This window comes from Molothrus aeneus, chromosome 1 (genome assembly GCF_037042795.1).
Source record: "Molothrus aeneus isolate 106 chromosome 1, BPBGC_Maene_1.0, whole genome shotgun sequence".
Taxonomy (NCBI): Eukaryota; Metazoa; Chordata; class Aves; order Passeriformes; family Icteridae; genus Molothrus; species Molothrus aeneus.
In genome coordinates this window covers 109663757-109689052 of record NC_089646.1, presented here as the reverse complement: position 1 = coordinate 109689052, position 25296 = coordinate 109663757, and the positions used below count along the sequence as shown (strand labels likewise).

Here is a 25296-nt window from a genome sequence, read left to right as displayed (position 1 = left end):
GTAAGCTTTCCCTGGAGTTGCTCTCACTATGGAATCTGTGCTGACAGTGATCATGGGATGGTTCCTGATATCCTACAGAGCCACAGTCTGCTGGGCAGGTAACAGTGCTCATTGACAGCACATAGCAGGTGCAGTGCAGGCATCAAAGGCTGGCTTGTCAGAAAGACTGAGGGATTGCAGGGGCTCTCCCCAAGCTGGGAGAGAATCAAGGGGTAGGACAGTGTGGGACAGTGTCACTGTCCCCATGGTTTAACCCTCCTGCTCCTGCACTGAGGGTTTTATTTCATCCACTGTCAATTCATGACCTTCTCTGAGCCCTAAATTTGTTTAAAAAACAGATAAGGCCATATGCCAGATAGTTCCCTGGCCATCCTTGTCATAGATGCATCTGTAGTCAATAGTTGTCTTTGGGACAGCCATTTGACAGATTTTATTCTGGAGCATTGTGTGGATCAAGCCCTGAGCTGTGTGTTCCCTTCCTGAAGGATGTTCTTTGTGGTTGGTGCATGTCTACAGCACAATCTAGTTTGGTTTTGCCCATTCTTCTCAAAAGAAGATGCAGTTCTGCTACAAATGTGAATCATTGGTTCACCAGCACACATTCTAGGCAGCAGCTGGAGTGAAGCCATGAGTGTGCCTCAGTTGTAAAGCTCCCACTGCTGGGGTGCGCTACTGAGCTTGGAGCTCCTGGGTGGTGCTTTGACCCCACCATGAGCATCTCTGATGGTAGGCTTTGGTTCCTGGTGTTCTGTGCCTTTATTGGCCGGGGTGTTTGCTGCAGGCTGACACACGGAGTGCTACACAGGTGTTGTCATGCCTGGAAAAATGGTGTTTGACAAGGGTGCTTTCCATCAAATGCATGGTCCCACTGCACAGTCATTCACATGGATGGCTGTTTTCCAGGCTACATCACCTTCCTACCTTACAGGAACACTTTGAGCCTAGACCTTTATTTCAGTGTTATCTCACCCAAGCTGAGTATAACTGGTGAAAGTTCAATTATATGCAAAGTGACTATTAAAGCATCAGGGCTCATCTGGGGGTCTGTGCCTCCCCTCCAGTTTTCACTTACAATTGTGCTGAATCCCTCCATGCTGCAGAGAAATCGTACGTTCATCAGGTGGGGCATTGGAGGCCAGGGTGCAGATAACCACTTTTACTGCAGATGAGACATTGCAGTCCTGTTCTTAAGAACTGCCAGGCAGATTGGGAATCACGGTCACGGTTAATAGCAGCGAATTGCCAGCTCTTGATGGGTGGGTAGTCACTCCTTTCAGTGGTTGCCCCCTGGGGGAGAAGGTAGAAAAACAGAGGGAGGGAATTAGAGTGACTTTGCACAGTTGAGCAGGTTCATGCCGCTGGATCAGTGGCAAGCATTGGCAGGGCTCCACTCTGGGGAGGCTCACAACAACATCACAGTCTCATTTTTACCAATTGGTGTTGCTATAGCCAGTGGTGCACAGGGGGAGAGCAAAGACGAGGGGGGGAGCCGGGGGGGAGAATGAAAGCAAGAGTCTGGACTAAATTAAACAAACAAAAGTGCTTGTAAGTAGCATTTAACCCATAACCATTAGCCCAGTGCTGCTAATTGTACTAAACTATATATCTGAAGTTCAGTGTGTGATTAAAGAGTTGGCTCACAAACTCTCTGCATAACCTTAATTTTTTCAAGGTTCTTTGAGTGTAGAATGGCTTATAATAATGATTTTGACTAATACAATTTTTGACATGCAACTTTAATGCTTAACCTTAGTACAACTCCAGAGCATTTCATGTGTATTCAGCTGTAAAGAGTGATGATTTAAAGGGATAATATAAGAAAAAGGTCGTTCTAGAATGAACCTCTAACAAATTGCATAAAGGAAGCTTATTATTCCATGAGTAGAGAGATACGCAGCTTTTCTGATCATTTTTCTGCTTGGTTCAAGAAATTGTTGAGACATGATTGGGAAAAGAAACACAAAAAAATGAAATAGAAAACTGCAAGCAGTGAATATTCTTTTGATGGTTATGATTTTGTTTCCACTAAAAATACTCCTCAGTAATGTGGTTGTTCATCTTTCCTCTTGTTTTGGGTGAAGAATTCGTTCCAATAAGAAAATGCTGTTATTGGTTGGAGGATTGCCTCCCGGACCTGACCGGCTACCCAGCAATTTGGTTCAGTATTATGATGATGAAAAGAAGACGTGGAAAATACTGACAAGTAAGTGGTTTATTTTTGTACAGTTGTCTTGATGAATTTAAAAACATGGTTAATCAAATTAGACACTTTATTGATTTGTTTCTCTTCAGAGATTTGTTTATGTATCACAAGGGGCTTCACAATGGAGCAATAAATTGAGATTGCAGAAGATGCTAATTCTATAATAGGATAGGCCTAAATTAACATTGGCTTAAAATCATTCCAGTAAGTTTTTTTTAAGTAAACTTGTAAGTCTTTCAAGCTGCAACATAAACCCATGCATATTTATGTATATATGAATAAAATCTGGTCTAGGAAAAAAAAAAGGCATTTTTTTCAAGACATTTTTCTCAAGAGTCAGATCCCTGGTAAGCCTTAGTACTAGAGCACACCTTTGATTCTGTTTTGCATTTTCATTTCCTTCTTCCAGCTTTATCTGTTGTCCACAATCATTAAAGAAAGGTTTCCTCTGTACTACCCTGCGTCCATTGCTGACAGAAGCATTGGTGGAATATATCAGCTACAAAAAACAGTGCATGGAGGCTGCTATCACAAAATTCTTTCCCACCTTCTTTTAATAGTGGATTGGTTTTAGAGTAAGTATTTTGCCTCGAGCATCGAGATTTGGAACTTATTGTTATGTTGGTTGTGATTCCCAGTCTGACTTGGTCATGGAATCAAATCATAGCTTCTTGAGTGCAGCAGGCTGTGTGTGCATTAGTCCCCTTGTGGCTAAACTGGCTGCATTGGTCAATAAAACTAAATTTTAACTGTCAAAATTGCCCAAAGCAGTATAGATAAAATAATAAATGAGCAATTTTGATCCATAAATCAAAACCATACTTCTAAAACTGGACAACTGGTAAAACCTGGATTTCCTATTAGACCTGCTTTTTTTTTTCTCCCAGTAAAATACATTTTACAGAATTTTTTTCTTCTCCCTTATCCAAAGCCATATAATGGCATACATCCACATTAATATTACATGCACAGATTAGGATGATTTTTTTTTTTTTTAATTGCTATGATGCAGGACTTGAAATGATGCCCTTGTAGACTGATTTTCTCCCACGGTATATTTAGGAGCCTTTTACAAAGTGGTGCCACATAAAGACTGTTTACATATAGACGACCTGGACTAATAGTTGAGGGTGTTGTAAAAGAATGACAATTAAAAAAGGTTATATGAGGTGTACATTATAAAAGTTTATCGCATCTGTGCTAGGGAATATATTATGCTTCACATTTTTCAGAATAATGAGTTACAATACCCACCTCTGTAAACTACTTCTAAGAAAATCCTGAAGATGGTAAGTCAGTGAAAAATCAATGATACTGCCTAAGGCAGGTGTTTTTTTCATTTGCTGTGTCTAATCCAGTGGCTCAACAGGAGAGGCAGAAGGAATGGATCTCTTGCTTCAAGATCTGAACTCTCTACTGAATTAAAGTAGAAAGCTTTTTTCCTGAGTCTTAACTAGCTGTAGATTGTCAGATTTTGTAAGAATGGAATTTACTCAGCTCTTGGTTATTTACATTGTGTTGCAGTTTCCAAGAATGTGGGAAACTACCCAGAAGCAGGATACCTTAATGCTCTGGTTTAATGTCCAGCATCTCTAGTATTGAACCAATTGTCTGTGGTGGTGATGAGAGATGTTTCAGGATAATTTTATGTAGAGAATTTAGTCTTTTCTGTGTTACCTTTAGAAATAGGGAAGAAAAGTTCTCTTTCCACTATGGAAGTGCACATAACATTCTGCGCTGTGGTTAAAACCAAGGCATTTGTTACAGTCCTGGCCAGCTTGGGCTCAAGCATTTGCTGATCAGCACTGGAAGCCCTGGAGGTCCCAGGATCTGTCCCAGTGCTGGCTGAGGCAACAGCTGCCAAATACAGAGCCATCTCTTGACATGAGTAACTCTGTTCTTACAAATCCTGCCAGAAAAGGATGCCCTCTTGGCCTGGGCTGAAGTTTGAAGAACACAGAGGAGAATGCCTGTCTTTTCACACTGAAAGACAAAATGTTAACAAGCATAATTTCTTAGAAAATATTTTACTACTTACAAAATGGTAACAATAGCTATTTTTTAAAAATAGCTGGTTCAAATAAGAGTTTCAAGTATCCCTTTTTTTTTCTAGCTTATGAGAGAATGGGAGATAAGTCCAAGCAGATCTTCTGTCCTTTCTGTGAAACATTGAAGAACTACAGCACAGGAGTGTAGGGACTTGAAGAAGTGTGACTGAAAAGTCTTAGGGAACACAACAAACTGTACAAGCTTAAAACAATAGTGGTAGTTCATTGCAGCCATGGTGTGCTGTCAACATACTGTGACATTTATGGGGGGTGTAAATTTAAGGACATAGTTCTGTCTTTATTTATCATGTATTTTATTTTTGCAATTTATCAAAGAGTTTTCTTTCTTTACCTTTTTACCTCTCTCTCAATCCACTGTTGTCTTATCAGAGATATACAATCAGCAGCAAAGGCAGAAGATTTTTTTCTGTTTGTTTTTTTTTTTCTTATTTAGATAATACTTTCAGTCCCAATGTTGCAGTTCATTCTCAACTTGTCAGTGCAAATGATGGGTTTGCTCCTTAGTGAATAGGGAGAGAGCAAAAGCTATGTCCTGCTCATGAGGCTCTGTGATGGGAAGAATTTCAGTTCCTGTACTCTGGTATTTCAAGATGTTCTATTTTATTATCACCTTAGGTGTATTTGATTTTCTCCTGTTACAAAGTTTTTTCTTTAACCTTCTGGATGCCAATAGGCTCCCCCACACACCAACAAAATGCCACATTTTACACTTAGAGGCTTACTGATCCAATGTAAGTGTGCACAGAAAGTCCCTCTCCCTTCCTCCAAACCCATTTGCATTCCTCATTTTCTGCTCTCTGTGCCAGTGGCATCTGGGGGTAGGGATGGTGGGAAAGGAGCAAACTCTCAGTCTTGGGTGCCGTGGCAGGGCCATTAAGGAGGAGGTGGATGTGAGGAGCCTGAATCTCCTCTTGTCACTGTCCGCTGAGAGGAGCCCCAGCAGTTCCTCTCAAATGGGTCTGCAAGCCCTGAGAGTGAGCTGCTTGCCTGTTTCCTTTTGCCTTCTCAGCAGGGAGAGTGGCTCACTCTCAGCACTCAGTTGCTTAGGGCTCTGTGTCCTGCCTTGTGTGATGCATAAGGAGCAGGAGCAGATCAGCCATCAGGAACTACTGGCTCCATGGCACTGCAGCTGGAGCTGCGGGGACGGGTGCGGGTGGAGCAGCACGAGCTATCGAGTATGACAGCTCAGCACAGGAGCAATCTCATTTTGTTCCCTAGACAAGACTAGATCTATTGGCAGGGGATCCTGCCCACCTCTCTCTGCCTGGGTAGCCAAAGCACCAAATGCATCAGTACTAATGGGAGTAATTCGAAAGGTATCAGGAAAACAACTTGCCTTGTTCATAGACCCAGGAGAGGAGGGGAAGCATGCACCCATTTCCAATTTTTTAATGTCATCATCTATAGGCAAGAATGCTATGGCTCAGGGGATCGGTAGATTTTTCACAGTCTAGTATTACTGTGTATTTTTCCTATCTGGTATTTCTCAGAGAGTTATTGTTTATATGTTGACAACATAGAGGCAGAATAAAGAGTAAAAGAAAGGAGTAAGTTAGTGGCATTCTACAAACATTTTTTGCCACCTAATTTTGCTTGATATGGGCACAATCCTAATCTGAGATTATAAATAATATTATGCACATCATAATGTGTACGTTGGTGTTTAATTTGAAACACTTATTGCACAGTTGTGCCTGAGCAAAGTTGAGGCTTTTATAGACTTTATCATAAAGTACAGCAAGTATCTTCACTGCATGGTTTCTTTTCAGGCTTGCCTACATGTGCACAAACACTGTTCACTTTTTAGCTGGGTACTACATAGGTCACGTAGCAGCAACAGGCTACCATTGCCCAGTGACAGAAATGGAACAGCTGAAGGGGGTGTGACAGACCTCAGTAACAGCAAAAGTCGTGCTCTGTTAATGGCTTTTCATTATTTTGTGATATTTTGTAGTCTTCATAACTACTTTCTGGATGTGGGGCTTTGGGGGGGGGGTCTCAGTGTCACCACCTCATACCTCACTGCTCAGAACCAGGAATTGCTGCTTGGGTTTTAATTACCAGTTATGGTCCTGCCAGGAGTCTAATTGTGTTTAATTCTAGAACTCCTTTGGTTGTTTGTTTTAACTGAAACGTTTAAGATTAATTAAACTGTAAGAAAGTGAAACAATGTTTTGTTTGTTAGAGTTATTCTATAATAATTGCAAAATCCAGAGCCTATAAAGATTTTTTGTGTTCAGAATTGCATAGCTTTCCCAAAAACCCTACTGCTAAGGCAATGATGTATTACTTTCACTTTCATTATATGTTTTTAATCAGAGCGTGACTTCACACTAGACAAAGCGATGCTTTATGCATGGTCTCCCTTGTTTTTTGCTAAAATCTCTTGACATGATTAATTTTACTTTAATGCTTTTGTCTTGTTGTAATGGTAAGGATGATGGGTATAAACCAGGGCAAAAAAATGCATGCTTTTCTGTCATAATGCTTCTAAGCATTTAAAAATATATTAAATGAAAGAAAAAAGTATCACAAGAGAATGATCTAACTGGAATTAAATTCCTTGCTATGTGAACAGAGAATACAAGAAATAAATAAAAATGATGCAGTCATTGTTTTAGGTGAGGTTCTTTTTTGGTTTTTTTCTATAGCAATTTATCCATCTGTCTGATCGGAAGTGATGACTAGAAGAGAAATTGGGTCTTATAGGTTTCTAGATATACAGCAATTCCTTGCTTCAATCTAAAAATTCCTTTTTCTCTGAAGCACAAAAGGTAAAATGTTGGAAGCATTACTGAACACTTACATGGCATGTTCCATCCATGTGAAGCTGCAGCTGCAGCAGATACTGTTTTCATATCAATACTTTCTTTTTCAATAAGATGTTAATTGTAAAATTGCTTAACTTCCCTAGTTCACCACATCATGTGGGTGAACCACGGAGAGAATTCAGTGAACTTCACAATAATGGCAAATATATGGATGGGCCATAATGCATTTATGCTTAGGGATTGCACTAGGTTTGGATTTTAATCCAGCATAAAGGCCAACATCATTGTCCAATGAGAACTGTCTCATATTTTTTTGGGAAAGACAGGGAAATGTCCAGAAATTTGACAGATTGGAGAATTTAGTCAGGATGATCAGCATCTATTTTCAGGTTTCTTCTTCTCCTAGTTATCCCTTAGTCTTTTTTTCTGTTTGTCTTGGCCTTCCTGCCCTTTGCTAGGTATGTTTAAGTCAGCTGTGTTTGGTCCATGTGTAAAGACAAACAATGAAGCAGGCACCTTGATTTCCTTCCCAAGCCCTCTCCTTCCTGCCAGCAACAATCACACAATGTTAAAGAGTTGTCATCTTCATCTGATTCCCTGACCATAATGAGCAGTCAGAAACCTTTCCACCCCTGATGCTCTGATAAAGGCAGTCCATCTTTTCTTTCCTTCCCCAGGCTGGATGTGCTTTCATTTTTACATGAAGCAGTCCCCTGCAGGTAGTCTGGTCTAAATACAACATATGTTATTTCTGTCATTTTGACTTTTTAAATTTCCCTTGAATGTGTTCTGTGACAGTGCAGCAGTCCTCTGTCTTCAGTAACAACATTTTTGCATGTCAGCCAGCATTTAGGCATATTGATGGTTCTCAAAACCCTTTGAACATCATTATTTATGTACTTTATCCAAAGAAGTCAAATGCAAGGAATTAGAATGGTTTACTTCAAAGTCAGCAATAGAGAACCCAGGTCACTCCAGTCCCCAGCCTGCATTGTTTCTGCTGGAATAGGTCATATTTCTTCCTTCCATGTTTTCTTTGGCAGTTCTGTGGCTCTCAGTTGTATCAGCCTTTCCTATACTGAATGATACTTTGTCTTTCCTGAGGAAATTAATAACAAAACTCATGTTCATCCTTTTCTGAAATGTCTTTGGAGTCTCTGAGAACTTCTCAATCCTTCATGTGTTGGAGTGTTTTATCCAGTTTTCTATTTTCCAGGTTGGCTACTTATAAGACAAACAGTATGATTATAGCTCACATCAGAGGTTCTTGGAAGAAATTTTCAAAGGCTTAAGTGTCAGCTTGAGTACTACTAGATGCCTAGCACACACTGTGCCTTTGAAAATGTGGTGTCTTTCAAGTAAATACATTCAATCACTGTAAAGCTTTTGCTTTTTTGAAGAATGATATTAGAAGTGAAGGTTTTCTCCTTCAATTTACCCCAAAACAGTTGGTAACTGAATAAAAGAAGTGATGTTTGCAAAAAATGTGTGAAATCATATGGACAGGTTGTCTTGATAAATGCTTGTTCTAATTTCTTTCTTCCCCCTCCTTTTTTTTTTGTAGTTGTGAGAATAGTGCACACTTATGTTAGTCAAAAAATGTGTCTTGATGAGCACTTCTTGGCAGCCTTGATAAATTTCATCTCTCTTACTCCATTTATCCAGCAGTTGGGGATGCTGCAGCTTCTGCTTCAGTGCTGTGTCAAGGATGGTTTCAGCACTGCATTGAAAAGCTTGAGCAAGCATTAGCATATTGCTAAGCCAGAAGTCTTTATATTACCCACTAGACAGGTTTAGTAAATGTGGTAGGTGTATGTAGAAGTTGTGCATGTGCACATATGCACATGCTTCTATGTATCTTCCTTAAAGAAACACATGGATTGCACTGAAAGCTAATTTTAAAACATAAATTCTATCTATATTTTTCATACTTAGACCTTTTTAAAAGGTTCAGAAGCAGGAAAATACAGTCACAAAGGAAGGAAGATTCACACACAGAAAACTTGGCTGGTTGGTATGACTATCCAGCTTTAAGCCTGAATTTAGATTAATTCAAGGTGGTCATACACACTGCCAATAAACCACATGTTTTACACCTACAGGGAAGTAAGAATATAGAAGTGAGGAACAGAAATACAGTGAAGAGTATTTTTCTACATGTGACATAGCAGAGGTTAACCACAGCTCCCGTTCTGAGGATGATGCGTGGGAGTTCAGCTGTGCAAGTGCCATTAATGGCGCACGCCTGCGTGTCTAAGAGCAAGGCAGAAGTCTGAGAATGAGTAAAACCTAGCGGCTGAAAACATAGCAGGTTCTCACAATGATTGCTTTATTGATGTGTTAAATATTATTTTCTTCTGCACTGCCATTTGAGATAACTTCCAAGAAATGTCAGCCCTCTTTCAGCGCGTTTTTGTTTTTGATTACAATGTTGTCAGCTTCTCCATTTACACAAGTGTTACTTGATTGTTTCTTCTATTCCCTGTGCCTTACTTGTAAAAAATGTGGCGTGTTGTAAATTCTGGATAGCGTTCTATTCCTGTGTTCCCAGTGCCTACACATGTTGCTGTGGTGTGTCTTTGAAACAACTCTTTTCACTGCATTCAGTCTGTTTGTGCTAAAGCTCTCAACAGCCTTTCAGCTTCTCTTGGCTGCTCTCTGTCTTTTGTTATGAACTTGTGAACACCCACCCATGTGGAAACCAGGCTGTTCATTTCCTCTTGCATATACAAAGATGCCTGAAGATACCTACTTGTCTTCATCCTCAAAAATGCCATTGGCAAACAGTTACTTCCAGGGAGAGTCCATAAGTGTTACCTGAATGTCCCGTTCCCTGCCTGTGCTCAGCCAGGACCCTTTATGGTTGAAAACCTGAGGGGGATGAGAGAACAGGGCACAACTCGCTTCCAAAACACTGAGGAGTGCCCCTTCCTCAGGCAGGCACTCAGGCAGGGGAGAGCTGAGTGAGAAGGCAGCAGGAGTAAGAGAGGTGAGTTACCCCATGATTGGTGCCATTTTCACAGCAGATGCTGATGTCAGGCTGCTGTGGGGACATCTTACAAAGAAAGGTGCTGGCTCCTGGAGATGCCACTCCTTGTTACATCCTTGCAAGACCATCAGAACCTTTGACTCAAAGCCTTCCTCCTGTATCACAGAACTTACTTACCTTTTTCCAAGTCATCTTTCAACGTGAGTTACATATCTTTACAGATGGCTTGAGGATGACAGTTCCATTTTGCAGCAACTTCTACTGCTTAGTTCCAAGGCAAAATGAACAAAAATATTTCAGATGTTTTGGCAAAACTATAGTCACATCAGAACATCCCTTCTCTTCTCAACATCTCTTGTGAAAGAGGGTCGCAGTTAGAGCACAATTTTTTAGCTTGTGAATTCTTCATGTATGTCCCAAGGGGTATTTCACAGCTCCACCAAAGAAAGTTTTGTCAAGCTTTGCAAGGCTAACTGCAAACCAGAAACTGTCTAGCTACAAGTGACAAGTTGCTTTGACTTCACCAGGTGATCTACAGAATGTAGATACGTGGGCTTAGCGCCACCCTAGAGACTCTGCAACATTTTGAGTCCATCTCAGCCTATGGGCATTGTCTGTCTGCTATGTAGAAACATCTGGTCCAGTAGGAACTGGGAGCTGCCTTGTCCTGTCTTGTGTCCAAAGCAAGTGTCCCACCTGGCTAGATACAGATTTCAATAAAGTCACATCATTTCTACCTCACCAAAATGTTCTCACCAGACCTGTTTGTGTAGGTCCCTCAATAGTATATGGCCACTGTCTCTAAGAAATAAACCATTTGGAATAACTTTAACACAAAATTGTATGTCACTGTGCAAATTCAGTGCTCCTTGCAAACACATTGCTTTCTGGTTTTTAGTTAATTCCAGGTAAAATTTGTGTGTTTATTCTACCTACTTGCTCTGGGATTATGTAGCATTAATGGGAGCTAGGCACGTATGGAGATGAAAATGAACTCAGATGTGTTTCTAGATTCTTACTTTGAAAAGCATTCCCTTTTCCAGTGGCTAATGTAGCATTTATGTAAAATGGGTTGAAAACAGGATGGCAGAACTCTTGTAGCTGGGTAAAATGTAACAATAAAAAATTCTCATTGAAATCCTCTGATTTCTTTGAGAGATAGGTACATTTTATGAATTTTCTCCTCTCAAATGTTATTAAAAGGCAGTTTCCTTTTCAGAAGTGTACACAATTATTTGCAATACAGATTTTTGAAGCCTGCCTTAGCTTTCTCCATTTTTCTAAGTGCTTTAGTGGTAAGAAGTGAAAATTTTGCGTCCTTGACTTTATTTGCTGTTGTACGTTCTTACGGTGTTGTACAGGCTCATTGTTTATAGGAAGTCATTCTCTTTTCAATTTTCCTCTATTTTCTCACAGCTTAAGTTCCTTTCTCCCTTCCCTTCCCATCACTTTCCCCTTCCCTACTGCCTCTCCCCATTCCCCTATCTTCCCCCTTTTTAAGACAGAAATAAAATTTATTACATACTTGAGAAAGGTTTTCTCTGAGCTTTCTGTCTCATACCAGGTGTTGTATGAGCTACTGCTTTGATTTAACTGAATGCTGGAGTATCTGCAGGAACAGACTAATATGTCTTTACAGGGATGGGTTTTGGTATGTTGTTTTGTCATATTTATATATTGTGATTCTGCTCCCAAATGGGGATTGTGCTACTATACAGGGTATGCAACTGCAGAATGACTGTTCACACCGAGAAAAAAAGTGTTAACAAATTGAATAGTAATGAATTAACCTGCAGAAAAAGCATTTTGCCCTAGTACACAGAAACCCTGCATAACTAGAGCATATAATTTTAAATGAAGCAGGCTCTAGGAATGCCTCAATGGATGTGATGTCGACAGTAGCTCATAATTCATGGATATGAATTATGGCTGAATATCAGGAAAAAACTTCCTGACATTGAGATCTATTAGGTTGTGGAATAATCTCCCATGGGAAATGTTGGAAGTCCCATTGCTTACAATCAGACTGAACACTGGGAAAGGGACAAATCCTGGCCTGGCCTGGCCTCAATCTTTTAGGGCAAATTAATTAATTGCTTTAACATATGCCTTCCCATCAGTCTAGACAAGTGGTCTCTTCTGGTATTTGCCAGGCAAGAGCAACAAAGGCAGCCCCACAGCTGTGCTGCCTCTGCTTGTGAATAGATCACCCCAGGCTGATAAAAAGGGGTGCCTTTGAGCCCCTCCAGAGCTGTTCTGGAGAATTGCTCTGATGGCTTCTTGGGGGCTGAGTGTGAAATAAATGGGGCTGTGTTTTTGGCTTGGAATGGTGGCTGGTTTCCTGCTGCAGTGCCCTGGACTAACCTGCATGTGAGGGCTCTGGTGGGTGACCAAGCCCAGCACCCCAGCTGTTTGGCATGACAGATCCCACCCAGGATCCTTAAGGCCACAAAAGGGAATAGTAATCTTTTCCACAGTGCAAACATCTGTTTTCCATGGAGTGGGTAAGCTACCCGAGCATTCCCTGGGCTCAGCAAACGCTCAGAGCGGCCAGTGGCTGATGCAAGCCTGTCGTTTGCAGCAACAAATTATCTGTGACTGAATCATCTTAAAAATTCACATTTTATTACAAGTAGATAATGTATTTAATGCACACTATTTAGCTTTAATTTGGAGGGGGGGGAAGTCTTCAACTCTTGAGATGGCTGTGGCTCAAACTATTAAATCAAGCTTCTTTCCTTGTGAGCAGAAACTGCAAGTAAATGCAAGTGATGGTTCTGCAGTGATGAAATTAATGTATATCAGTTCTGATTGTTTTAAATATATATATACATGTACATATATATATGTGTATATATATATATATATGTATATCTATATATTATATACGTATACATATCTTTGTTAGTCTATAATCAAGAAAAAAACCAAATCTGGTTCTTTCTTTCTGATCCTGCAGCTCTTTGACATTCCTTTCATGTCACTTCAATCAGAAAAGTATCTTTTACATTTCTTACAAAACACATTCACACACATACACACATATATATATATATATATGTATGTGTATTGAAAATGGATTGAAAAAAAGGTTTGACTCCAGAACTTACTAGAAGATGGTAAATGTTCCTCCTGGACTAAGCAGCAAAGGAAAAATTGAGAGAGAAATGTGCTTGCACCACTTTGAGGTGGGGAGGCTTGGCAAATTATGTTGTTAGAAATCATTAAAATATATTTAAATAGAATTACCATGATGAGTGATGTATGAGCCATGTTTCTTCTCTTCTCCTCCCTCCCCCCCACCCAGTTTTACATGCAGAATAACAAATGTGTGGCTCCAATCTGTACTCAGCAGCAGCTGCTTGCTTGTTGGTCAAGAATTGCAGCTGCTGTATGTGCACGGCCTTAACCAACATACACACCGTATGTAACAAATACTTTTCTGATTGAAGTGACATGAAAGGAATGTCAAAGAGCTGCAGGATCAGAAAGAAAGAACAAGATTTGGTTTTTTTTATTGATTATAGACTAACAAAAAATAAGTCCAATTAAAAAGAAGTCTTCTGCCCTCATGCATATGAAAGGCATTGTGCAGGCATAACTAAGGCAGAATTTGACTCCCAAATTAACTCATTTTCTGGATGCAAAACTGAAAGAAAATCCTTATGTCCAGTTTATAAGTGTATATAATGAAAAACTGCAACAGCAGAAAAATGTATTCATATTATATCTCTAATTCAGCAAAGTATTAATCACACTGATGTTCAGCAGCCTGTTTAAATACATGCTTAAGTACTTTACTAAGTACTGCCTGTAAACAGCTCTATATGATGGTGCATTAACATAGGGCAGAGTTTATCTATAGACTCTCTCCAGAGGACTGCAATTATTTTAAGTACTGTGGCAGCCAGTAGCAGAGAGCTGGATGATCTGTGGTGTCCAAATCCCAGCCTTCTGGCTAGTTCCCCTGCAGCCCTTGTCTGCCAGCTGCATTACCACTAATGTCCACACCAGCTCACTTAAACTTTGTTTTATTCAGCAGAATCACCACTGCTGGAATCAGCTGGGCATTTACTGGCTCCCATCAACTTCAGCTCCAGGAAAGAGAGACATGTTCAGGGCAGAGATGTCCCATGTAAGGGTTTATCCAATGCTCAAGCCTCCAGCTTAAGTCCTGTTAATGTGCAGGATGTTTTAGGGGTTTTCTGCACCAGGACATACTTCACCCAGCAAGATTGGAGCCACTGTCCTTTTTTTTGTCATCTCCCATGCTGTCTCTAGCACTGCTCCAAGAAATGATTACTTCAGCACTCAGAAATTTGATTTTTCTTAACTGCAAAGATTTACAACGTCAATAAAGCCCTGACATAGCATCCGTTTTCCTGAAGCCACAATTTGGCTTCACTCCATCAGCTTTATTTTAGCAGCCTGGCTTTTCCTCAGAGAGGCAAGGCTGCCATGAACAGGGGTTCTCCCCCAGGTAATGCATTGGTGCCCACCTGAAGTAGTTGCAGTCACTGCAGGGCTTTGATTTGAAACTTTCAGTATTGGAAAATAATTCATTGTCATTTGAGAAAATAATGGGGGGAAAAGTGTTCTGGCTTCACATGGCACAAAGCAGTGCTGTTCAGTGGGAATGAAGCTACATCTTGACACCATGTTTTTTAACCTCTTCTTCTGAAGTCCCTAATTATCTTTTAGCAGTATGCAAAAAATGTTCTTGAGGGCTCTGTGTTTCCCCTGAGGTTCAGAGGTTTTGCAGGGTGCTGCAGGGTTAGGCTTCTGTGGCTGCTGGAGTGGCCCAGGGGTGCAAAGCCAGGGATGGGAATCCTCTTCCTCTTCACAAAAGCAAGGCTGCATAAGTAGCACCAAAGTGGGGAATGAATGATTACACACCAGTTTTGGGTGTCAGGAGCCCTACAGAGGGTGCAGCTAGGGTTGGGGAGTGACTGGTTTTGGTTGGTTGGGTTGGACAATGAGGGCAGACACCAGAGCTGGAATCCTTCTTGGGTGGCCTCCAGAGACTGGTGCAAAAATGTCAGGCAAGTGTAGCAGGAAGTAAAAAAAAAAACCCACACAAGAAAAGGAGAGTCTGGGCTACTAGAGGTAAGCAAAGATAATGGTGTGCACCAAATTCATATCACTCTGTGAAAACTATTCGTGAAACGTATTAATAATTTAATGTCTGTTCTACTTGTAAATGATTTGTGGTTATGCAGTAGAGCAACCCACAGACAGATACTAAAAACTGGGAAGAAATATTCAATTTACCCATTTTTGGTAATTTATAGATGCCTTTTTAATGCACTTTTTCCTGCCACTGGTGGATACAGTACCTACTGAACTCAGGCCCTTGACCAACTGGGACCTTTAAAACAAAGGAGAACTCGAGAGCACACCACTTGGGGCTGGGTCAGTAACATGAAGTTAGTTCAGTTATCACTACACCACACCATAACAATTTTGGTACTCACAGTTCTCCCCTGGGACTGTCCCCTGAGAGCACAACAATAATGCTGCCCTTTGTCATGGGCCCAAATAAAGCGTAACTGAGTACCTAATTCTGATTACTTCAGGGAACTTGCTGCAGAGTTACATTAGCTGTGTTGCCAACAACTTTATCTCTGATCTTGCACATTTAGTATATTAAGACAAAGCTGTGTGATTCAACTGATTGTTTTCAAATGGGAGGTTTTGATCTCATGGTTGAAAATTAAAAGACAATTGAAAGCAAATTGAGGAAAGTAAATTGAAGGGGCATCAAGCATATGTAGTGTCTTGGATATAGTGGTGTGGCTTGTAATTTTTGAAAATGTTTTGGGTTATCAGCACTTGTACTGTAGAGTAGAGAACAAATAACTAAGCCTTCATGGTAATATGATTTGAAGGCAAAAATTTTATAAACTTGCTTAGTATTCATTTTTATCAAAACTATGTTTATGCACCCTGGTGCTGCAATAGGAATGAATTTATTTGTGAAGATCCAGTGAAATGGATCTCAGCACGTGTCCCAAACAGGTTTTTGCAGTTGTTCAGATGTTCCACATATTGCAGAACACCAAAAAGTACTTTATATCAGAAAACAAAATAAATCAGAGGAGTTACCATTTGAAAGCTTACATGCAGCTGATCATGTGGAGCTGTCTTCTCAGACTTAATGGCTAAAGTTTGACTTTAAGGACTCTACAGAATTTTAACAAAGTTATTTCTGCAATAAATATTCCATGCTGCTTCTTGGGATGGGTACAGTCAGTGCAAAATTTCAGAGTTTTAGTAGTGTATAAATAGGGTACACTGGCACAAAGAGTAGGTTGCTTTCATCATCTCATTCTGCAGGTGGTTGCTGTTCTTATCACCTGTGGAAGTTTATTGAGTCAGGATCTTGTGTAATTCTGTTGTGGCCAAAGGGTTGCAAGAGATCCAGTTGATCTGCTTTTCCCCGAGGTAGCATCCAGTCTCTGAGCCACAATGCCTGCTAGTGCTCTGCTCCTAAGTGGTTACAAATGTAAGGTAAAATGTGCTTATTTAAACAGTGTAATCAGTGCTTAAGGTAGTTTAAGCTAATGGCTTCTTCTAATTGCAAAAGGCTAGGAGCAATTACCACAGCCCAGCTGATAAGTGGTGACTTCCTCAAGCACAGTGCTGCACCAAAGCAATAGTGTTGATCATCTGTTTGTGCTCTGTAGTATGAGCCAAAAGTGTTTGTATCAGTGGTAACCTAATTTGTGTAAAAACACATTTATTTTAGCCAGATGTGGATCAGCAGTCTCCATATTAATATATATGATCAAATGCACTGCACTTGGGATTATATTCTGTCTATTAATTTATATAAAGACTGCAAAGTCCTTAGGCAGGATCGGTTTGCATTAATGTCTAGGAGTGATGCACTGCACATTTTATCAGCATTTTTGCAATGAATTAAAAAAACAACAACTCAAATGCACTTTCTTATTTTATTTCCTTTGTGTTTCTTTCTCTGCCCCATTTTTTACATCTGCTTCTCTTTGTGAAAGTCCAAATTCATCGGGAACGAAAGTTAAATTGAGTTTTCACCTGCAGGGTATGTGACAGGACTCACTGTTGGGCAGGCACACATCTGTCTGCCTGTGCTCCTCTCCCAGTTCACAACTCAAGTGCAATCCTCACAAATCCAAGTGCTGCACAGCCACTTGGGTATACCCCTGCATATGGCTCTTTCAAGGTGGTTTTTCACTTGCAGGGAAATCAGTCTGTGCAGTATTGTCTGTGACAGACTGCAAAATTCAAGTTGTTCCATTGCTGGGGTAAAGAGGAGAACAGAGGGTGTGGTTACCTGTAAAAGCAGTTCCCAGCGCTGTGAATTTTTCCTTATATAGTCCTTGTCTTGTATTTTTGTCAAGGTTTAATAAACCTTTTTAAATTTTCAAAGTAAGCAGTTGTTTCTCAGACCCCTGACTGTACTTCTGCCCTGTGTTAGGAGCATCCCCAGCAGCTGCTCTCAGGCAGTCTTCCTCTGCTGAGCAGGGGGACTTTCCCCATTCGTACCATACAAAGAAAAGACTGACTTCAAAATCATCCTGGCTTTTTGCTCTCCTTCTCTTGGCCCTGGAGAAGGAGTCTGTATGAGCTTCCAAGGCCGGGCCAGGTCATGAGAGGGTACTGTGCAGGGGATCTCGAGGGCTGGTATTTTTGTGGGAAGCTGGAAGAAGCTGGATGTTGGGAAGGAGGGTTTGGTTGTATTTTATATAGAGGTTTAATATAAGTATTGTTATTGGAATGCATGGTGCCTTCAGAGGGACAATTCTTCTTGTAAGCTGTTGGGGAAAAGTGAGAGAAGGAGTAATTCAGCAGTGGTGGAAATGCAGGTAAATACAAGTCCCTTCACTCCTTCCTGGATGGACTAGGCATGCTTCAGCTTCATCACACCTTCTCCAAAAGATCATTCTTCAGGAAGATAAGAGGGCTGTAATCTGGCCACCATTATGCAGTTCACTTGGGGACTAACTGAGTAAAGCACTATCTTCCCATTGGAAAGGACTGACTCTTTTAGAAAGGATTTTTTTCCTTTAGTTCTGTTTTTTTTTTTTGTGTCACAGTTTCCTCACATCCTCTTTCCTCTTCCTTACCCTTGTAATGAGGAAGCACGCTCTCTGCTAAAAGCAAGCACGTTGTTTTTGCCCAGCTTCCAGATCATTACTGAGAGCGAGAGGGAGAGAGATTTGGCGGTGTATTGGTGGGGACGGGAAGCGTGCCTGCTGTGTTTCACTGGGACTGGCGCGTGGAGTAGAAAAGCAGATGTGTGTGGACTGCCAGGGAAATCTCTGACTGATCCTTGCGCAGTCTGGGTTCGAGGAGCTGAGACAAGACGAGGCAAAGCAGGTATGACTGATACCCGTGCCAAAGCCTGAGCACCTGCCGTGCCCATTGCAGGCGGCGGCGGCTCCGCATCCGCCAGCATCGACGCACCGAGCATTCCCGGGGGTTCGCGTACTCCGTTTGATTTCTTCCCTTTCACGCCGAACACGAGGAACAAGCAGAAGTGAACTGCTTGGGAGGAAGCTGGCTATGCCTTTTTTTGTGCTGCGTTTCACCTCTTTTGTTTTGTGGTTGGCTGCAGAACCTGAAGCCAAAAGATGACTGAAACGCCTCTCCCCGGGGCGGGGGGAGCAGGGCACACCGCACCCCATCTAGCGGCTTAGCCTCGCACTGCCGGCGGGAGGGAAATGCGGCAGCTCAGGGAGGGAGAGCAGGAGCAGGAGGAAGAGGAGGAGGAGGAGGGCTCCTGCAACTCCGGCCATGGGCTTCGTAGGCCTCGGACTCCGCGACACCTGCATGGGTGATGCGGAGATGCTGAAGCAGCAGGAAGGTGTTAGTGTCTGTCAGACCGGGGGTGAAGCACACACCGAGGGACTCGCACCCAGCTCGGAAAGAGTGTTAGACAGACAGCGATACTAAGCCCTCTGGAGTTCAGAAATGTGAGAATTAAGCTGCCTCTGCAGCCTTAATTCGGCCTCTGTTTGCATAAGCACTAAGATAAAATCTCCAATGATATCACACACTATTCTTTGTCACACATCAGTGCACAGAAGGGACTGTGCTGCATTTCTCCTCTGGTGTTCAGCAAGTAGATCCTGTCTGTCACAAGCTTCTGAAATACTCTTCAGAAGATGGAATCTTTTCACAAGGTTTTCTTCACAGACTTCAGAACAACAGAGGCCAACTGCTTCATGGACATTGATTGTGGTATTTTTGTACCATCCTCTTTGTGAGGAGCATGGTCTATCATTGTTCCCATTTTGCAGATGAGGAACAGAGGTGCAATGTGATTAAAGTGAAAGGTATCCTTTATTTTGGGGTGCCTATTTTAAGACCCCCTCAGACCATGCTTTCCAGACGGCCTCTCCCACCTACTTCTGTTACAGCAGTGAGCACAGAGTGCTCCTGCGTATCAGGCACAGGCGTCAAATCAGGCTCTGAAAATGAAGCACAGATAATCAGTGTTCTCAGAACAGGAGAAATGGGTAGCTGTAGAAAACAAACAACTTAAACTGAAATGAAAATACACTTTCTTCTTTTCAGGATCATTTTTCTGCCAGATTCTTGCTTTGAAAGGACTCACTGGGGGATTCTGGATTGCCTGGGCTGTAAGAGGGACAGGGCCACAGCAACCCTGGGTTAAACCCATTTCAATGGCTTGGTATTATGTGCTGAGGTTCTAGTTTCACAACCATTCCAAGCTGATCCAAACTGGTGCTGTTGTTAATACATCGGTCCTTCACTTCTTCTTGTGGCCTTGCACTCCTGCTCACTCCAATCTGTGTGGCCTGGCAGGGAAGCCTAGTGGGGAACAGAGCAGGGTTAAATTCAAAGCACCTTAAAAAAATAATGTGTTTTCTCAATTGTTTATTTCTTGGCTTCATGTGTGCACAGGCCATCACAAAGAATGATGGATCATGAGACAAGAAGAGGCTGAAGTGTTTTTTGCAGTGGCAGTTTCCACAGACCTCTGGTGTGCATGGGACTGGACCTACAGGAAGGTTCTCCTGGGGGGTGTAAACATGACTGGGTTCCACCCAGATATGCTGACAGCAGAGGAATTCGAAGATGGCAGGACTCAGAGTTCTGGATCAGTATGTGCTGCTGAGTTTGCAGATTTTGCTGTCTCTTCCTTCCAACCCAGTACTTTTGCTGTGTCCCCTCTGACCTGTGCTGATCCATCCATGCCCTTTTCAGTTTCATTCCCTCTTCAGTTCAGTCTCCACCAGAACCTGTTCCAAGCCATGTTTACTAGCACAGCGAGTCCCAGTTCAGTTCATGCAGACTCTGAGTCTCAATCCTCGCTTTTCCTTCACCTAACTAACTGAAAATTACACCTTCCTGAACAATTCTCTTTGCAAAATAAATGTGTTCAACAAAAGATGCAAGTTGTTTGTTATTTATATTAAATATATTATTATATTATAAAATACACAGTTAGGTATATTTTAAGTCTCAGGGATTGATCACAACAGCTTTACTTTAGTCTGCTGTCTGTGTTGAATCTGGCAGTGCCAGCATGGCCAGTGATTTGAATTAACGTGACCTTTCATCCCGTTTGTCAGCAGCCCACAGCCATGCAGTAGTGTGTGATTTCTGAATTATTTGTGATTCTATGTGAATGTGGTTCAGCCCATGAATTTTGACACCTCTTGATTTAAATAGCAGCCACTTGTGCTATGATACTCAGCTTGGTGTTCAGTTTTGAGAAGCATGGTTTTTGGTCTGTTTCCTGACTGGATGCTTTATAAATCCACAAAAGATTTTTGAGAACACAGGGGTATGAGTACTTACATGGAGTGGAGTTTTGGGATTGTTATGAGTAGGCATCACAACACATTTTTCAAAACTGTTTTTTTATGAAAATATTAAACAGTACCGTTTTGATACAAAGCAGAAGAAAATTAATATAAATTTAGTCCACATTTATTAATGGATTTTTTTTTCAGCTATACATTCTGATTTTGTCTTCTGTGTATAGATTTGCAAAGTAAATCTGTGCAAATTTTACCTAAGTGTGTGGTTTTGCTGCCTAGGTCATTTCTTGCCCTGAATTTGAAAATTTTCCGTGAGTCTGTCTCTCCCTTCCTTAGGAGGTCAGCTGTGGAGAGAGGTCTAGGGGAGAAACATTTCTGCCTTGTTTCTGTTGGAGAAAGCAGTCTTTGGTGTTTCTTAATGTATGTGGTTCAACTCTTGTGCTTCCTTCTGTATTTGTATTTGTCTAGCTACTATGTGGACAGTCCTGCTTCTGCGTGCTGTGATTGGGCATGCTGGAAGTTAGACATGTTGGAGTTTTAGACTTTTCTTCAGATACCCATATGAAGTAGATGTCTTCTGGGAAAGGAAGATTTTTTTCCAGGTGGTAGGCATTGGACAGTTCCTTCCACCATCTTCTGCTTTAGGTCTAGGCTGGACTTTCTTGTAAACAAAACCTTTCATTTGCAAATATTGAAGTATTTAAAACGAAAACTTGAAAAATATGTAGCAGTGAATTTTAGCAGTGAATTCCATTTCATCTGTTGTGAATGAACTTAGGTGTATCAAAACTGCTTTTTTAATAGGGTGAAATACGGGTATATCCTTCCTCCATGTAGAGTTTTCCAAATGGAAAATCACATTTTTATTTCCCTGGGATGACTTTGAGAGTTAGTGGGAAGAAACAAAACCCTAAATAACTCTAAAATTATATGTCAATCAAGAGCTGAGAGCAGAATAGTGAGACTGAGAGAGAAGATTGTGGAAGACTTGGGGTGGTAGGGGCCAAGTAAGATACTGCTGCATGTGATGAATGCCTTTAAAGACATGGGTCCCCAAGGAGCATCAACAGGATCCAGCCCGGGAAACACAGAGAGGGCTGTGATTGTTCTGAGCTTGGAAGGTTGCCTTCTGAGGGGACCAGGAGAATGTGTGTATCTCAAGGTCAGGTAGAAATTGGGCCATAAATGAATACAACTGGTCACAAGCAGTTGGGCATTAACACACCACTCCTGGTTGCAGTGTTCTGCCCTGTGGCACTGTTGGAGAAGGGAATGCATGTCCTTGAGCTGACATCTTGGAGAATCTGAAAGCCCCCGCTGGGACAAAATAGTATTTCTTTCCAGAGCTTTCTGGGAACTCTGCAGTGGTTTTCTCCCATCAGGGACTGCTCATCATTTCGTCCATGAGAAGCTTTTGTTGTGCAAAATGTCACATCATGAGACTGTTATGATGTGACGAGATGTCATTTCCCAGGAATACATGTTGGGCTCCACTTCAGCGACTGCAAACCCAGGCCTGAGTAGGTACACAAGATATTCTACTGGGGGGCAGCCATCACTGAGGTAGCATTGCATAACTCATGGTGGTGGACAAGTGTCCCTTGATAAATGCTCTCTGGAAATCCGTGGGGCATCTGTATGGTGAGGGGCAACCTTCAGCAGGTAGGTGGGTAAGCAGGGAGTAATAAAACAAGAAAAATTTGTCACTTTGAACCTTTCTGCAGGACCATGCATTGCATCCTCTGCTCCAAGTTGTGCCAAGATTTTTGGTGTATTCACTTACATGAGCTTCTGAGACCTATATCAGCAGCTCAGCTGCACAGAGTCATTCCCATGGGGGAGGCAGCAGGAGAGCACAGCAGGGTGTGCATAGGTTTTCTGTGCACTTCATGGGGAAGATTGTGTCAGGTTTTTGATATAGGAATATCAGTTTTTAAGGTGGGAGTGCAGTATTTATCTACCTTATTTAAACACTGTTGATCCAAGTAGACAGCTTTATTCAAATGAAATCCAAATGGATGCTTGCAGCTTTGAAAATGTATGGATAAAATTGGTCCATGCAAGCAGTCAAATGTATATATTGCTGAAAACCCAATAGAACATTCTCCCACATAGGATGAGTTTCACCTACAGAAACAGATAGGACTGTACTCAGAATTTGTGTCCAAGTAACTTTAAACAATTTATCTCAGGAGGGAGCTGAGCATGCCAGATATTCCTGATGTTATGTTTGCCTGATCTGTTGTGTCAGCATGAATTTAAGTGTCTTATTTTAGATGCTCACATACGAAAATTTTAGCTCACTAAAACAACTAAACCAAGGAACTCCCTGACCTCTGGAAAAACATGGCTGGTGTTAAAAAACCTGGCTGAATGTATAAAAGAATAACTCTTGACAGTTGAGTGAAAAAAAAATTGTTAAGAAATATCTTTACAATGAGAAATACTGTAATTGACGTGAAGTATCATTCACTGTGTTGTGAATGGACTTTGATCTGCTCAGATAACTCTTTCTTGGTGCTTATGTTATCCTGTAGCCTCAGGAGAAGTATGGACTGTATCCTAGATGAACTCAGCAGCTCTGCACCCATCCTGCTTGTGATGGCTTGGATGAAGTTGCCACAAAGCTGGCATGGGAAGGAAGAGGTGGTGAGGTTTCCAGCTGAGCTGATGATGTTCTCAGTGGTGCAGCTGGGCCAGAGCTGTATCAGTCATAATCCCTCAAAGGTGACTTTGAGACACAGTGCTTCATCATAAAAGTTTCTGCTTATGGTAACTGCTGTTGGGTGGTCCCAGCCTTCCCCCAATGAGTTGAGCTCAGACTCAAGGCTGGCATTGGTATGTTACTAGAAAAAACATTTTGCATGTATTTCCGTGAATTTGAGGTGACAATGCAGTTTGGCCAAGAATATTAACAGGGGTATTTTCCATCTATGTTGATCATTCTCTTAACTTTCTTTCATTATCTTTTGAGCAGAAAATAGCAGTGGATGAATATCTGATGCCTTTAAAGCCAGTGCAAAACTACCACCACGTTCACTGAGGCTAGAATTTCATACTTGTTGTGGTCAGTCTTTCCCCACAGTTATTAAATAACAAACAATTGAAGAGAACAATTCACAGAGGAATTGTAGTGTTTATTTATATAACCTCCTTGGTGAGAAATAACAAGTAGCATTCTGTAATAAATGCGTAGTCTTTCTGCAAATGATATATGAAACACAGAAAGGTGAACAGTATCTGATATTTTGTTCTCAGGAAATAATTGGACCAGCTGTGGTCTGCCCAGCATTTTGCTGATAGCATTGGTAATGAAATGAATATTGTGTCTCTGCATGAATATTGTGTCTCTGCCATGATCAAATCACAGTCTCCTAAAGTGAGTCTGTGGGTGCCTTCTGTGCTGGAAAGAGACATCTCTCATTGCACTGCCCTCTTCAGAGCTGTGGAAATAACCAGTTTTCAAGAAGCTGTAGTTGAATATTATGTAGTCAATAGGATAGGCTGTTAATATTGTGGAAGGTCATTATTGAATCCATATGTCCTCTGATAATGACATCTTTGTTCTGGAAACACTCTCTTGCGTCATCTGCACAGGTCATTAGAGATGCTGAGCATGACTTCTTGGTGTGTACTGAGTCTTGAAGGGGCTATGCTCAAGCTGTGCAGCAGTTGAGGAAGAGATTAAGAGATTTCTTGGCTTTCCTTACAGTACCTCCTGTATCTCAAGCAGCTGACTGCTTCAGGGCAGTGAAAAATCTATGGTGTTGGGATTTTTTGTTGTTGTGGTTTGATTTGGGGGGTTTTTTGGTTTTTTTTTTTTTTGTTTTGTTTTGGTTTTGGGTTTTGGGTTGGTTTTTTTTTTTGAGTAGAGGAATCAAGTAGAATTTCTGGAAGGAGTTTTTAGCAGAGCAGGGGAATCAGTATAGCCTGTATCACAGATTTCAGATCTCCTGGGACCTGAGCTCATTCTCCTTCTGTCTTGAGAAGTGCTATTCTAGTTTTCCCTTTTTCCCTGGTAGTTAGTCTTGAAGCGACAGTAGATGGGGAAAGGTGTAAGGAGGAGGAGGAACTGATGACCCTTTGATTAATTTGTGGAGAACAACCAGATGCTGTTTCCTAAATGTGCAATAATTGGCAGAAACTAAGCAAAACTGGGTAAGACAAAGAGCACACATCATTGCTTGTTAGGTGCATAAGGTGTATCATGGAGGTGCCTTTGAAGCATCATTGCATCTGGTTGACCTCACAGGCTCCATATTTGAGAGTATTTAATTTCATGAGCATTTGGCTATAACCTGTAGTCTCTGATTTTGACAGTAGGTCCCAGAACACTGTCTGGTACTTTTTATTAGCTGAGCTTTGGCATATATGAGGAATTTCTTCTTGGGATATCTATCCTAATATGCAGTGCTGCTGTGTCTTCCTCCTCATCTGCATCTGAAGAACAACTGAGTGTCACCTCCTGCACAATGTCACTGATGTTTGT

At 41.4% G+C, this 25296-nt stretch overlaps 1 protein-coding gene across 1 annotated transcript in view; it reads left to right on the top strand.

Annotated features, from left to right (window-relative positions):
* KLHL14 (kelch like family member 14) overlaps positions 1-25296 on the top strand; it is a 59213-nt gene that overhangs the window by 12914 nt on the left and 21003 nt on the right. The window contains exon 2 of the mRNA XM_066546599.1: positions 2082-2203. Coding sequence (XP_066402696.1) covers positions 2082-2203 — 122 coding nt within the window. The remainder of the gene's footprint in view (positions 1-2081; positions 2204-25296) is intronic.